This window comes from Euprymna scolopes, chromosome 36 (genome assembly GCF_053919585.1).
Source record: "Euprymna scolopes isolate OS-2025 chromosome 36, ASM5391958v1, whole genome shotgun sequence".
Lineage (NCBI taxonomy): Eukaryota > Metazoa > Mollusca > Cephalopoda > Sepiida > Sepiolidae > Euprymna > Euprymna scolopes.
Window position 1 is genome coordinate 13,535,462 of NC_136517.1, and position 13,782 is coordinate 13,549,243.

The following is a 13,782-nucleotide window of genomic DNA, read 5'->3' on the forward strand; positions in this document are numbered from 1 at the left end:
GGGAATTTCCCATACTCCGAGTTATGGTAAGATAATGTTGAGTGTACTCGATGTTGTGTTTGACTCAGCGTTGTGTGTGCTGACACTGCGCAGCCACTAGTATATAATATACTTGGACCTATATATATATATATATATATGTATGTATAGAGATAGAGGATAAAAATTTTACCATCGGAACAGTAGTAGAAACTCGCTATGAAGAAGCGAACAAGAGAATATGTTGTATTTGAGAGAAACAGCTTACCTTAAAGGCTTGTATATACTGATGTTTATTAGCTGTTTTCTTTTCGGATAGTTAATGTCAAGAGAGAGATAAAAGCGCCTTTCTAGGGCTTTCCTCGTCTAAGTTTTATAGGACGGTGCTTTTTGGGGGTATTTCATAGCATATCTTTAAAACTTTATATAGTCATGTTTGAGGGGTATTTCGTCTTATAGATAATATTGGGTCATCAGGAGAGAATTTTTATTTTCAGAAACTTTAGACAAGATAAGTCATCAGTACCGTCAGTTTCAAACCTGATAATAAGGGACCGTTTTTGATATACATATCAATCTCTCTTCAGCCGATAATCATATACTTTTATGTATATTCCAATAAATATTAATTAGTGTACTACACTCTTATGATAATGTTTTGGTTAATTAGTTATAAATAATTAAATGACCTCGTCAGACAGCAAAAGGAAGAAGGTCATTTAGTTATTTATAATTAATTGAATGAAGCATTTTCATAAGAGGGTATCAACATTAAAATAATGTTTATTTGAATATAAACCTTGGCAATTATTTGAATAGTCCAAAGCTATTTTGCTTTAACTATGTATCAGCGTTAAAACGATTTCATATATATATATATATATATATATATATATATATATATATATATATATATATATATAACAGTAGATGTATGTATATGTGTGTGTCTGTGTGAAAATATATCACCACTAATAAACTCTTAAGCTGCAGGTCACATAACACTGAAATTAACAGGAAACAGTAATCATACACCAAGGATAGTTTATAGCAAGTAAAATCTTTGTTCGGATTGATGAATAATGCTAACTAACATTTCAACTTGCTGACATATTTCTATTACTTTTATGCATGTGCAAATACATTCATAACTTAAATTGGTTTAATTTTAAATCTTTCTTTAGCTCAAACGGAAGAGAACCCAGCTGGAGTGATAAATGTTTTGATTTTGGTTTTAGCTGATGTCATCCAAGTCATTTTTTTATTTAAACTTTTGAAATTAGTACTATATATTAGGTACAATATAATATTCAATAGAGAATTGACTCTGTAATAATAAATACGAAATCTGCATGAATTAAAATATAGTTAAGCATATTTTACAACCTGGCAAGGCCAGGCACCTCTTGCTGCCCTATTAATATATAATATATACTAGAATTTGAGCACACATATATATATTTTGAATAATATATATGTATGTGTATATATATATATATGAATAAAAAATATATATATATATATATATATATATATATATATATAATGAATAAAAATAAAATAAAAATACCAGCGATGGTTGACGTTATGTTGTTTTGAAAAAAGAAAAGACGAATGAATTTATGAAATGATCAACGTTTTGTCCCTATTGCAGACGACATCTTCAGGATATTAAAAGGAAAAATGCAAAAAAAGAAAACGATCATAGACCATACGAAAATGAAAAGGAAAAAGTGTTAGAATCCTACCCATATCAGGAAGGAATATCTGTCTGTCTGTCTGTGTACATTTCCCTACGCAATAACTCTGTCAATTTTCAGTCTACAGGCTCGAAATTTGATATACAGGGTACTGAGATTTGGGAAAATCGATGTGATCGGTTTTCGGCCAGAAATTTGGTGATTAAGAGGTCAAAGTTGAACGTGTTGACCTTTGAGAAATCTACCAAACTCCTCCGATAATTTTGGGTCTAAAGACTTGAAATTTTAGATATAGGTTAATTGGACAAACTTAATAACTTTATTTGAGCTCAAAACAATAAATTTTAAGGGGTCATAATAGGGGTCAAGTTAAAAAAATTTACCACTTTTTCTTTTTTTTTTATTGCTCAACATACATCTCCAAATACCCGGGCAATGCCGGGCACCCATGCTAGTATATATATATATATATATATATATATATATATATATAGTAATTTATAAAATATATATGGCGACTAAGCTACACTGAATATTCAGCGTTTCATCCACTCTAGGATTCGTCAGGCTTATGCACGAATTCTGTGGTTGTTTATCGTTTTTATATGGTCCTCTTCTGTTGAGGATTTTAGTTAGCCAATCAGCTTTCTAGTATCCACCGCGCCCCTTCCTATCAGCCAATGGGCATGCATTTTATCGAACAAAGGATCTGTTTTAAAACCAGGTTAGTGGTTTAAGGCAGACATTTTCTTTTTTTTTTTTATATATATATAAATATACATATGTGTACATACATATATGCACATATATATACATATATGTGTGATCGTTTATGTATATTCATGTTTATTTAATTTATTTATTTGTTTATTTCCTATTGTTTTTGTTAGTTTTAAAACTTTTGTATTGCTATCCTAGAGTAAATTTTATTTTGTGAACAGTTATTTGCTATTTCTCTTCTACAGTTTAATAGATTTTGGGGTTCTTTAAAGTACAGGATAGCAAATTTTTCATGAAGGCATAATTTACATGGGTCGTCTAAATGCCTACACGTGGTAGCTTGTCTTATTATTTTCCATTCGACTACCGGCGAATGTCCGCTTTCTTTGAGTTCCCAGTATTTATTCACTAGTGTTGTTTTTATATGGTGTTTTTTATTATTGAATGTACTTTTGTGGTCATAGTATCGGGTTTTGAAATCTAAGGAAGTCATGCCTATGTAATATTTCTTGTTATTCGGGTTTTCTTTCGCAAATATTGTTGCCTGATAAACTACGCTTTTTGTTAGACATTTATTTTGAACTGGGCAAAGTGTGCTGTGTCTACAGTTGCATTTATCTTGTGTATATATATATATATATATATATATATATATATATATATATATATATATATATACAGGGTGACCAAATAAAACGGGCCCCAACTCTAATTAGGCCCCGTTTCTTAGTGTTTTGGCCCAATGAAATGAAACTTTGGTCATAACTAGTTTATTATATTCAAAACATCACATCAAAACACGGGTCTTTGGCCTTTTTTTCTCCGTTGACTGTAAAATGCTCAGAAAACAATTGAATGTCCTGAGTTTTTTCGGGTCACCCTGTATATATCTATAAAAGTGAACATGTCTGTCTGCATGTCTGTGCACATTTCCCTATGCAATAACTCTGTCAATCTGGGGTCTAAACACTTGAAATTTTAGATATAAGTTCCTTGGACATGGATCTAACTTAATAACTCCATTTGAGCCCAAAACAATAAATGTTAAGGGGTCATAATAGGGGTCAAAGTTAAAAAAAATTGACTTTTTTTTTTTTTCCTCAGCATACATCAACGCCGGGCTGAAATGCTAGTATACTAGTATATATATATTTTCATACTTATGTGTATATAATATATATATATATATAAGTATGAAAATATATGGCACTATATGGTAAAGAAAGAAAAAGAGAAGCAGACAATATACACATTGGGTCTACAATTAACCACAATATATGATCGAACAGTGTATCGATATTTGATGGTTGACTAGGATGGTTTCCAAACGTTCATATCATTTAAAATGTTTAAAAAGACGTCATGCCTTCTAGGATCCAACTTAACTGATTGGTTAGCAATCAGCATAGACAGCTACATACCCTCCAAAGAAATTCCAACAGAAATTGAAAAACCAGCCATGGTTCATCCCTGAATGTGCTGCTGCCATTGCACAAAGAAACTACTTCAACTGCTTTCAAGTTAAAAAATGTTGTAAAAGTAAAATGTTTTACAAGTAAAAAATGCTTTAAAGTAAAAAAAAAAAATTTTTAAGTGAAATGTTTTAAAAGTTAAAAAATGTTTTAAAAGTAAAAATGTTTTAAAGTAAAAAATGTTTTAAAGTAAAAAATGTTTTAAAATTAAAAATGTTTTAAAAGTAAAAAATGTTTTAAAAGTTAAAAAATGTTTTAAAAGTAAAAAAATGTTTTAAAAGTTAAAAAAATGCTTTAAAGTTAAAAAATGTTTTAAAAGTTAAAAAATGTTTTAAAAGTAAAAGTATTTTAAAAGTAAAAAATGTTTTAAAATTAAAAAATGCTTTAAAGTAAAATAGTTTTTTAAAAGTAAAAACTGTTTTAAAAGTTTAAAATGTTTTAATGTAAAAAAAATGTTTTAAAAGTAAAAAATGTTTTAAAGTTAAAAATGTTTTAAAATTTTTAAAAATGCATTAAAGTAAAAAATGTTTAAAAATTAAAAAATGCTTTAAAGTAAAATAGTTTTTTAAAAGTAAAAAATGTTTTAAAAGTTAAAAAATGTTTTAAAGTAAAAAATGTTTTAAAAGCAAAATGTTTTAAAAGTAAATAATGTTTTAAAAGTTAAAAATGTTTTAAAAGTTAAATAATGTTTTAAAGTAAAAAATGTTTTAAAAGTAAATAATGTTTTAAAAGTTAAATGTTTTAACGTAAAAAAATGCTTTAAAATTTAAAATGTTTGGAAAGTAAAAAATGCTTTAAAGTAAAAAAATATTTTAAAAGTAAAAAAAATGTTTTAAAGTTAAAAATGTTTTAAAATTAAAGTGTTTTAAAAGTAAAAAATGTTTTAAAAGTTAAAAAATGTTTTAAAGTAGAAATGTTTTAAAAGTAAAAAATGTTTTAAAAGTAAAAAATTATTTAAAATAAAAAAATGTTTTAAAAGTAAAAAATTATTTAAAATAAAAAATGTTTTAAAAGTAAAAAATTATTTAAAATAAAAAATGTTTTAAAATAAAAAATGTTTTAAAAGTAAAAAATTATTTAAAATAAAAAATGTTTTAAAAGTAAAAAATTATTTAAAGTTAAAAAATGTTTTAAAAGTAAAAAAATGTTTTAAAGTAAAATTGTTTTAAAGTAAAAAATATTTTAAAAGTAAAAATGTTTTAAAGCTCGCTTTTAGGACAACAATCACTGTAAAAAGATTACAGAGAGTCATATGCTTAGTTCATCAAGAGCGATGCAAAAGAACAGGGTTCTATTCTGACCGTCATCAACATGAGATGATTTTGTCAGCATCTGATAAACCCAAACTCTTTGCCAATAAATTTGCAGCAAGTTCAATCCTATGCAATCGGGGCCACTTACCTCGCAAATCTCCTCCCAAGACCAAAAATAACCTGAGATGCACATGTTGGAGATATTCCTATTTACTTGCCTCCCCACGAGGGCAGAGTTAGACACAAGGTCGGTTTTTAATGTGGGGAAAATCCAGCTCCTCAGAAAAGAGAATTCTGGATAGGAACAAAAATAAAAATCATCTGTTATGAAAAACTTCTCCTCCGCTGACCGAGGACAGAAATGGTGAAGCGCAGCATCAGAACAAACATCACACTACAATCTTGGCCCAAGTTGCCACACTCATCAAGAACCTTGACACGAACAAAGCAACTGGTTCTGGCAATATTCCAGTCATAGTACTCAAAAAAACTGGAGCCAGAGCTAGCAACCATTCTTATAAAGCTATTGAGCTATTCAATTGATGCATAATGGAGAAATGCTTCCTAACACTGTGGAAAACCCTATTAGTCTGCTGAGTATTTAAAAATACTGGAGATCGGTCTTCTGCCTTAGTACAGACCAATTAGTTTTCTGTGTGTCATGAGCAAGTTGCTTGAATCCATATTAAATAGAGAAATTGTCAACCACCTCAGCAAAAACAACCTACTCAGTAACAAGCAATATTGTTTCTGCCCTGCAAGATCTACAGCTGATGTACTGACTGTAATTTTGCATAGGATCAGTGAATCTACTGACATTTGATTCCTCTTTAGATTAATAGCTCTTGACATATCAAAAGCAGTTGATGGGATTTGGAATAAAGATCTACGACACAACGAATATGAAATGTTTTGCTCAACTATCAAACCTTTCTCTCCAATAAGTTTATACTTGTAGTTGTCAAAGCTCAAAGTATCAATACTGGCGTGCCTCAAGTATTCATCCTGGGCCCAACTCTCTTCCTTATCTTCACCAATGATCTCCTAAATAGCATCCTAAGTTCATTCGCCAATGTTACAATCTATGGAAACACTTTTAAGGCCAGTAACGACCAAGATCTCTCTGAATCTTTCTCTTTCGGCCTTGAGCATCTGGTGCAATGAGGCAAAAGATGGCTGGTTAATTTTAATGGCTTCAAAATCAAGCTTCTATCTTTTCACCATAAATGCTCTGATCCCCACTTGGCCTTAATTGTTATGAATAGCTCTCGTCTCAAAGAAACTCCTTGCTTTGACAAGCTTCTGTGTTTGACTTTCATTTGTAACCTGAAGTGGAAGATTTACATTTAATTAGTTGCCAATATTGCTGAAAAAATTATTCTATCGCTCCAGAAGGTATCTTACTCCAGACGTAATCCTCTGCCTGTATAAGAGGCAAAGTCGTCCGAAAATGGAGTGCTGTCGCCACATCTTCTGAGGGCTGCTTGAAGCATCTTATCCTGCCTTGACAAAGTTCAAAACCGGGTTTGAAATCTAGTAGAGGATGCACATTTCTCCTTCCAGTAACCTCTTCCCAGAGAAAAGACGTTTCAAGCTTGTCTTTGCTCTATCATTATTTTTATGGTAGCTGCTCATCTGAGCTTCAATCTATGGTTCCTCCTACAAAATTTCCACAAAAACACTCATCTAGCTACAACCATTATCAATAATTCGCCCACTATATCTGGACCTAAATCTAAACACAAATTCCATGAACAAAGCTTCTTTCCTAGAACTGCCCACCTGTAGAACTCTGTTCCGTTGGCCTGCTTTCCAGCTAACTACAATGTGATTGTCTTCAAATCCAATGTAAACCAGTTTTTGATGGCCGTCCCTTTAAATAACCAACTTCTACTCAATTCTCACCACTAATAACCACTATGCTGCTGTCCCAGTAACCACTGTACAAAACCCTTTATTTACTTCACAGGGGTAGCATGCTCTGATTCTGTCAGCCATAATTGGTCCTAAGTAATCCGCAGTTGTATTTTCAGTTGCCCACACTGAGGATTGAACCATCAACCTTCAGGAGAATATTACTTTACAATTGAATTTTTCCGAGTACTCTAACCACTGTGCTATGAATCCTTGTGACATGCTACCCTCATGAAGTAAATAAAGGATTCAGTGCAGATTCCCAAGTTTAGCAGAAACTTTCCAAAGTTTGCCAAAAGGTCAGAGGTTACATCGAATGAAACGTGAAAATGACATTCAAGATAAGAACATGAGAACAGTAATCCAAAGAATCCAAATAATTGTGCTTTTTTTTTTTGTTCATTTACAATTGCTTCATTTACAATTGCTTCATTTATTTGGCATAATTTTTCTTCTTTGAAAATAGGCGACAAAAGCAGAAACTGCCAAACTCTCACAAAAACACACTCGTCCAACTACAACCACTATATACAATTTCCCCCACTCTCTATCTGTGTCTAAATCTAAACACAGATTCCATGAACAAAGCTTTTTCCTAGAACTACCCGCATGTGAAACACTGTTTCACTGGCCTGCTTCCTGGTTGAATACAGCATTGTAGCCTTCAAACAAGTTTTTATGTGAGCCATTCCCATAAATAATCAAATTCTACCCAATTTACACCATTAACGATTACTACACTACCACCTTACATTCATTGACCCTTATCCTCGAGTGGCCTTCGGGCCTTGGTAAGTGGTGACTTCCTTGTAAAAAAAATAAATAGTAAATAACATATAATATGTTAGAAACATTCTTGTCAACAGCATTAGCATTTTTTTTTTTTAGAAAGAAACAAAATAACTGAAAATGAAAGCAAGCTACAACCTGTGGTTGAAATAAAAAAAAGTTATGTTCAATATTCCCTACAGATTTCTGAGTTCAAGATAAAGATTCCCAAATTTGACCAAACGCATCTGAACAAGGTTGGAGATTACATCGGCTGAAATATTGCGAGAATAACATCCAATAACATTCAGGATGAGGACAGTAGTCAGACTTGACCAATCAGATCATAAAAGAAGTGGTTATCCCGAAAGACTACGAACGCATGGCATCTGTGAATTCTTACAATAAAGTAAAGAAAAAAAACTGTGCTCTACTGTGTGCTCTGTCCTATGGCAACCATTGCACCAACAAAGATTAGCAGTTGTACCAAAAAGTGTGGTTAACTCTGCAGAAAACCCTTCACCCCTAAAAGCAAATCATCTACTTGCATTTCTGAGCAACTTTGTTGTAGCGGAGCTCATACATTGAAATCAACAGAACTGTTCACTATATATACACACACACACGCACACATAACATATATATATATATATATATATATTTGTTATTGTTGTTTTTTCAAGCGATAAATACGGTTAATATTGGCTCCGCCTCGAAGCTCGTTTTTCTTTTTTATTTACTTAGAAAGTCGCCCTTTAATTTGTTTGGACGTATATAACATTTTTATTTATTTATTATTTTTAAAAACAGTATTTTTAATTATATATATATATATATATACCAAAAAAAAAGAATCGATACCTAATAAATGTTGCAATGGCAATGAAAAAAGTTCATGTCAACAGGCATGGCATGAAACGTACGACCATAAAGGGAAACACATTAAATAAATTTGAGTATTTATGTAGAATAAGCACCATGCTATCATCGGAATTTTCCCGGCAGTTTACATAAAATAGTGAAAGGTGCTAAAATGCTGAGCCAATCAAATCGCAGCAATCAACATCATTGAAGAAAACATTTATTTGCTATCATTGATTTATTGGGGGAAAAAAATCTTGATTTGAACAAAAAAAATCAACAACAAAAATCAAAGAAAAAATAAAATTTCTTGTTTGCTTTCAGTTTCATTCGTTATTAAAAAATAAATATTTATCCAGAAAACTTACCTTTTAAAGAGTTTTTTTTTCTCGATTTGAATTGTAATTTTCTTAAAGTTTTCTAAAAATTGTCCAATAATTATTTATTCTATTTTCTTTGTAATTACTAAAAGAATATTTTTTTCATCGTTCAATTATTTTTTGTTGAATTATCTTTATAACAGAAATAATATATTTTTCATTGAAAAAATTGGCCTGCTTTTGCGCACACACACACGAAAAAAGAAAGCAAAGCTTTAGTGCAGCACTTTTTGACATCTTACATCTGGTTATTTTTCTACATAAGTACTCAAATTGGTTATAGTCAGCTAACGTCTTCCCTAATTTTCTGCAGAGTGCTACATCACTTTTTTTCTAACACCTATATCACCCCTGTACATGTACTCTTTTTTTAATATGTTTTACTGAAAACACGCTTTTCAATTTTTTTTTTTTTAATTAAGAATTATTGAAAATACTTTTTCTGGTAATTCTTTTTTGGCACTCCAGCACGCAAAAAAAGTATGCCATGCGTCAAATTTCATTCCATCATAAAAACAATTTTCTACAGAAAAAAAAAAACTTAATTTTACATTTTTATCTCGCGAATAAACATAAAATTATATATGAAAAACCATTTTTATTATTTTTAAAATCCAACAACAGAGCTGAAGTCGATGTTTTCGATTGTAAAACAAAACTAATTTTTTGTTAAATCTCTGTGTGGCGTACCACTGAATTATTTTTTTCTAAAGAATAAAATTGAATAAAGTTTATTTTTACAAGAATGTTTATACATTTAGCTAGCGATTAAACATAAAAAGATATTTGAAAAATACGTTTATTATTTAAAAAAAATAAAAATTATGCATCAGGGATGAAGTTGGGTTTTTTTTTCTTAAATGTAAGTGACTTGGTTTGATAAAATTGTGTTTGACGGCTGAATTATTTTTTCTAAAGAATAAAATTGAATAAAGTTTATTATTCAAGAATGTTTATATATTTATCTAGTGATTAAGCATAAAAATATATATATAAAAAAATGTGTTTATTATTTTTAAAAATCAAAATTATGCAACAGGGATGAAGTTGTTTTTTTTTATAAGCGTTTGATATTTTTATGTTTATTCGCTAGATAAATGTATAAAGATCATTGTAAAAATAAATTTTGTTCATTTTTATTCTTTAGAAAAAATAATTCAACGGTACACCACACAGATTTATCAAAAAAAATTTGTTTTACAATCGAAAACATCGACTTCATCTCCGTTTTTGCATTTTAAAAATAATAAACATGGTTTTTTCATATATAATTTTATGTTTATTGGCTAGATAAAAATGTAAAAATAAGTTTTTTCTGTAGAAAGTTTTTTTTTTTATTTTTTATTTTTTTTTGGACGGAATGAAATTTGCTGCACTGACATACTTTTTGACGTGTTGGCATGCCAAAAAAGAATTACCCCTTTTTTCAATCTTGTTTTTAAAGAATTATTGAAAACACATTTTGCAATCTTTTTAAGTAATAAACTAGTTTATGAAGTAATGCCAGCCACGGAACTGTGCATCATCAAAACACTAATGAATGCTAAATATTTGTCCAGTAAATAAAGCAATGTTAATCCAGCAGATATTGTGGGAATATCAAGTATTGGATACGGTTTTTATGACATTCGAAATTTTGTTATTTTGATTTCAATAATTTCATAACATATACTTATAAAATTTCAAATAAAAATAAAACTTATTTTTATACTTTCATAAACATATTTTAAAAATTCAAATAAAAACTGTTATTTTTATAATTTCATAAATATATATTCCTTATAAAATTTCAAATAAAATAAAAACTTTATTTTAAAATTTTGTTATTACAAGTGTAAATTGAAGACTAATTGTGTTATTTTTAATTGTATAATTTAAAAAAAAAAATTATTGCATACTTTCCAATAATGTCCCTTTTGATATTTTAAGTAAAACTTGTGGAGAATGCTATGTTTTATGGCTGTTTTAAAAATGGAACAGAAATTTTAATTTTGTTCCGTTTTAAATTTGGTACATTTTCATATTACGTTTAACTCACCATTCACATTCAACATGTCAACTTTTATAGGTTTTCAGGTATGCTGACAAATTCCAAAAGCCGTTCTTAACATGGGGAGGTTGGGATTGTCTATTCTGAAAGCCGTTTTTAACATGTGGAGGTTGGAGGTCTTTATTCCAAAAGCCATTCTTAACATGTGGAGGTTGGAGGTGTCTATTCCGAAAACCGTTCTTAGCATGGAAAGGTTTAGGGTGTTTATTTACTAGGTGTGTCAGAAACCGACCTTATGAATGCGTGAAAAAATATTGAATAATTTGACCTTCTATCTTTCCAAGTTTATAACTACTTGAAAAATCTAATTCAAACCCTAATTTGTTTTTCAATTAAAGGAGCAAAGACTAAATTTTAAAAAAATAACAGGCTTAATAGCAAATTATGCAATATTTGTTTTTTTAAATCGTTTTTCTTTAAAAAGATTTGAAGAAAATAAACGAAATTTAACTTACATCGATTATAAAAATCACTTACCTATAAAAATTACTAATCAATGTGTAGTTCCATTCTTTATTGTTAAGAATTTATCCATATTCATATTTTAAAATCCATTTATTTTTTAAATAAAAGAATTTTTTAAATGCCTATTTGAAAAACGCACCATGACGCAAGTATTTTACGTTTTTGTCCAAAACCGGAAGTAGTTTTTTTTTTATTGTTTTGAACTACGGATGTACATGAGGGAAGTAAAAACCACATGTTCGCGTTACTCATCTAGCTTTGTCCATGAAGAAATATGTGTTCGCATAGTTTTATAATAGTCAAATTTTACTTATAAGATTTTGCCTGTAAAAAAAAGACACTCATGGAATTTTTTTTTTCTTTTCTCAAAGAAATACATAAATTTTTGATTTATTATATTTTCATTCTTTTTTGTCGAGTGAAATTCTTTTTTAAATATCTAAAAAAAGAAAACATTAAATGAAATAGAAAAAATTGTCGTCATTGCCCATTACTTACTGGGCAATATAAGCAGAACATAGGCTTCCAATTAAAAAAAAAAATCAACGTGGTTTTAAAAACAAAAAGATGGTTTTACACTTTGGACTTTACAGGTAAATTTCCAAAAAACACTTCTTTTTTTTTTTTTTAATTTACAATATATTATTTATTGATCTTTTATCTTCAATTTGTGATATATAAAACTTTGGTACATAAATTAATTATTAAAATTTTAATAGACATTTCAAAATGGGAAGGGAGTGAATTTAAAAAAAAAAACGTTTGTCTAAACTATTATATTCGGTTTATTGGAAAGAGCATAACATTTCACATTGACCCTAAAAATATCGTAAAAATTTAACCAATAGAAAAATTTTGATAGATTTTTAAAGTTTAAAAATGGAAAAATATTTAACTCGTAAAATTCAATTGATTTCATTACGTAAAAAAATGGCTGCATGAAGGCGCGCCGGCACTTTGTAAACACTGTTTTTTTTTTAAATAAAAAATAATATTTCTATTATTTTTTAAACAACTTTAATAGTTTATTTTGGAAGTAAATTCCATAAAGAAAATAAACAACCCACTTAAAAAAGAGAAATTACGAGTTTTTTATATTTTATTCGCAGTTTCATGTTAGAGGTGTCAAAAATTGTCCCAAAATTCTGATACACCTATTTATTCACTGTAAGCATACCCAGAAAAAATTATAAAAGTCGACATTTCCAACGGTGAGTTGGACTTATGTTATGACTTTTTTCCCCATTTAAAAAATAAATTATTTCGCTTTTGTTAATAAAATTTTATTTTTATAAAAAAGATCTTTCGGGGTTCTTTTTTAATACATAAAAAGTATGATTGTTAAATGTTATTCTTTCGATTACTTTCGTTTTTTTGAGTGCAATTAAAAACAATGATTAAAATGGAACGAAAATTAAATTTCTGTTCTATTTTTAATACAATCGTAAAACAAAGCGTTCTCCGCAAGTTTTAACATATTTTATTTCAATAAATCGCTTCAAAATACAAACAAATACTGAAGAACAAATACAAAACGAAAAAACTGATTTGTCTTGTGTGTGACCACGTCGGTAGTGTTCCGCAGAAAATTGAGGAGGATGTTAGCTGACTATAACCGATGTATTTATTTTAATGTGTTCGCTTCTGTTTGTATTATTTTGTTTTTTTAACTCATTGTTAAATTTCGATTCATAAATCAATCTCTAATGTTTTTTTGTTTTTTTCCATTTAATTTTTTTTTGTTTTTGTTTTTTTGTTTTTTTTAGATTTCCTGGACAGGCTGTAACACTAATCAACAAACATGACTAGGCCAAGAACATGAAGAAGATGATGATGATGAAGACGACAAAGAAATGTCCGTAATGTTCTAGGAGACACAGCCGAACAGAGTTGGGGTAAAACACCTGAACGAACCTCCAAGATGAAAAGATTTTACAAATGAATGAATTCCAATTAAAACACCTCATACAGTTTTCGCATGGATGCATTAAAAATTATCTTTAAACGAAAAGAGAAAAAAAAATTTGTTCGTTTTCATAAAATAAAATGCTGAGCTTATGGCAGGCGGATTGCATATGGATCGTGGTTACTGACACGGACTATGGAATTGGCTAACCGAGTTCAAATCAAGCCAGTTCCATTATGTCCAGGTATGCATTGATAACATTGGGGAAAGGTATGAACCTCTGACTTTTGATGAAATAGCAGTTTGTGCTCAAT

At 29.2% G+C, this 13,782-nt stretch overlaps 1 protein-coding gene and 1 long non-coding RNA gene across 2 annotated transcripts in view; one reads left to right on the forward strand and one right to left on the reverse strand.

Moving 5' to 3' along the window:
• LOC145260347 (uncharacterized) overlaps positions 1-13,482 on the forward strand; it is a 183,976-nt gene extending 170,494 nt beyond the window's left edge. The window contains exon 4 of the mRNA XM_080118274.1: positions 13,329-13,482. Within this exon, the coding sequence (XP_079974400.1) occupies positions 13,329-13,367 (39 nt within the window). The 3' untranslated portion in view covers positions 13,368-13,482. The remainder of the gene's footprint in view (positions 1-13,328) is intronic.
• Positions 1-13,782, reverse strand: part of LOC145260348 (uncharacterized) — a 139,089-nt gene that overhangs the window by 29,356 nt on the left and 95,951 nt on the right. The gene's annotated exons all lie outside the window — the stretch shown is intronic.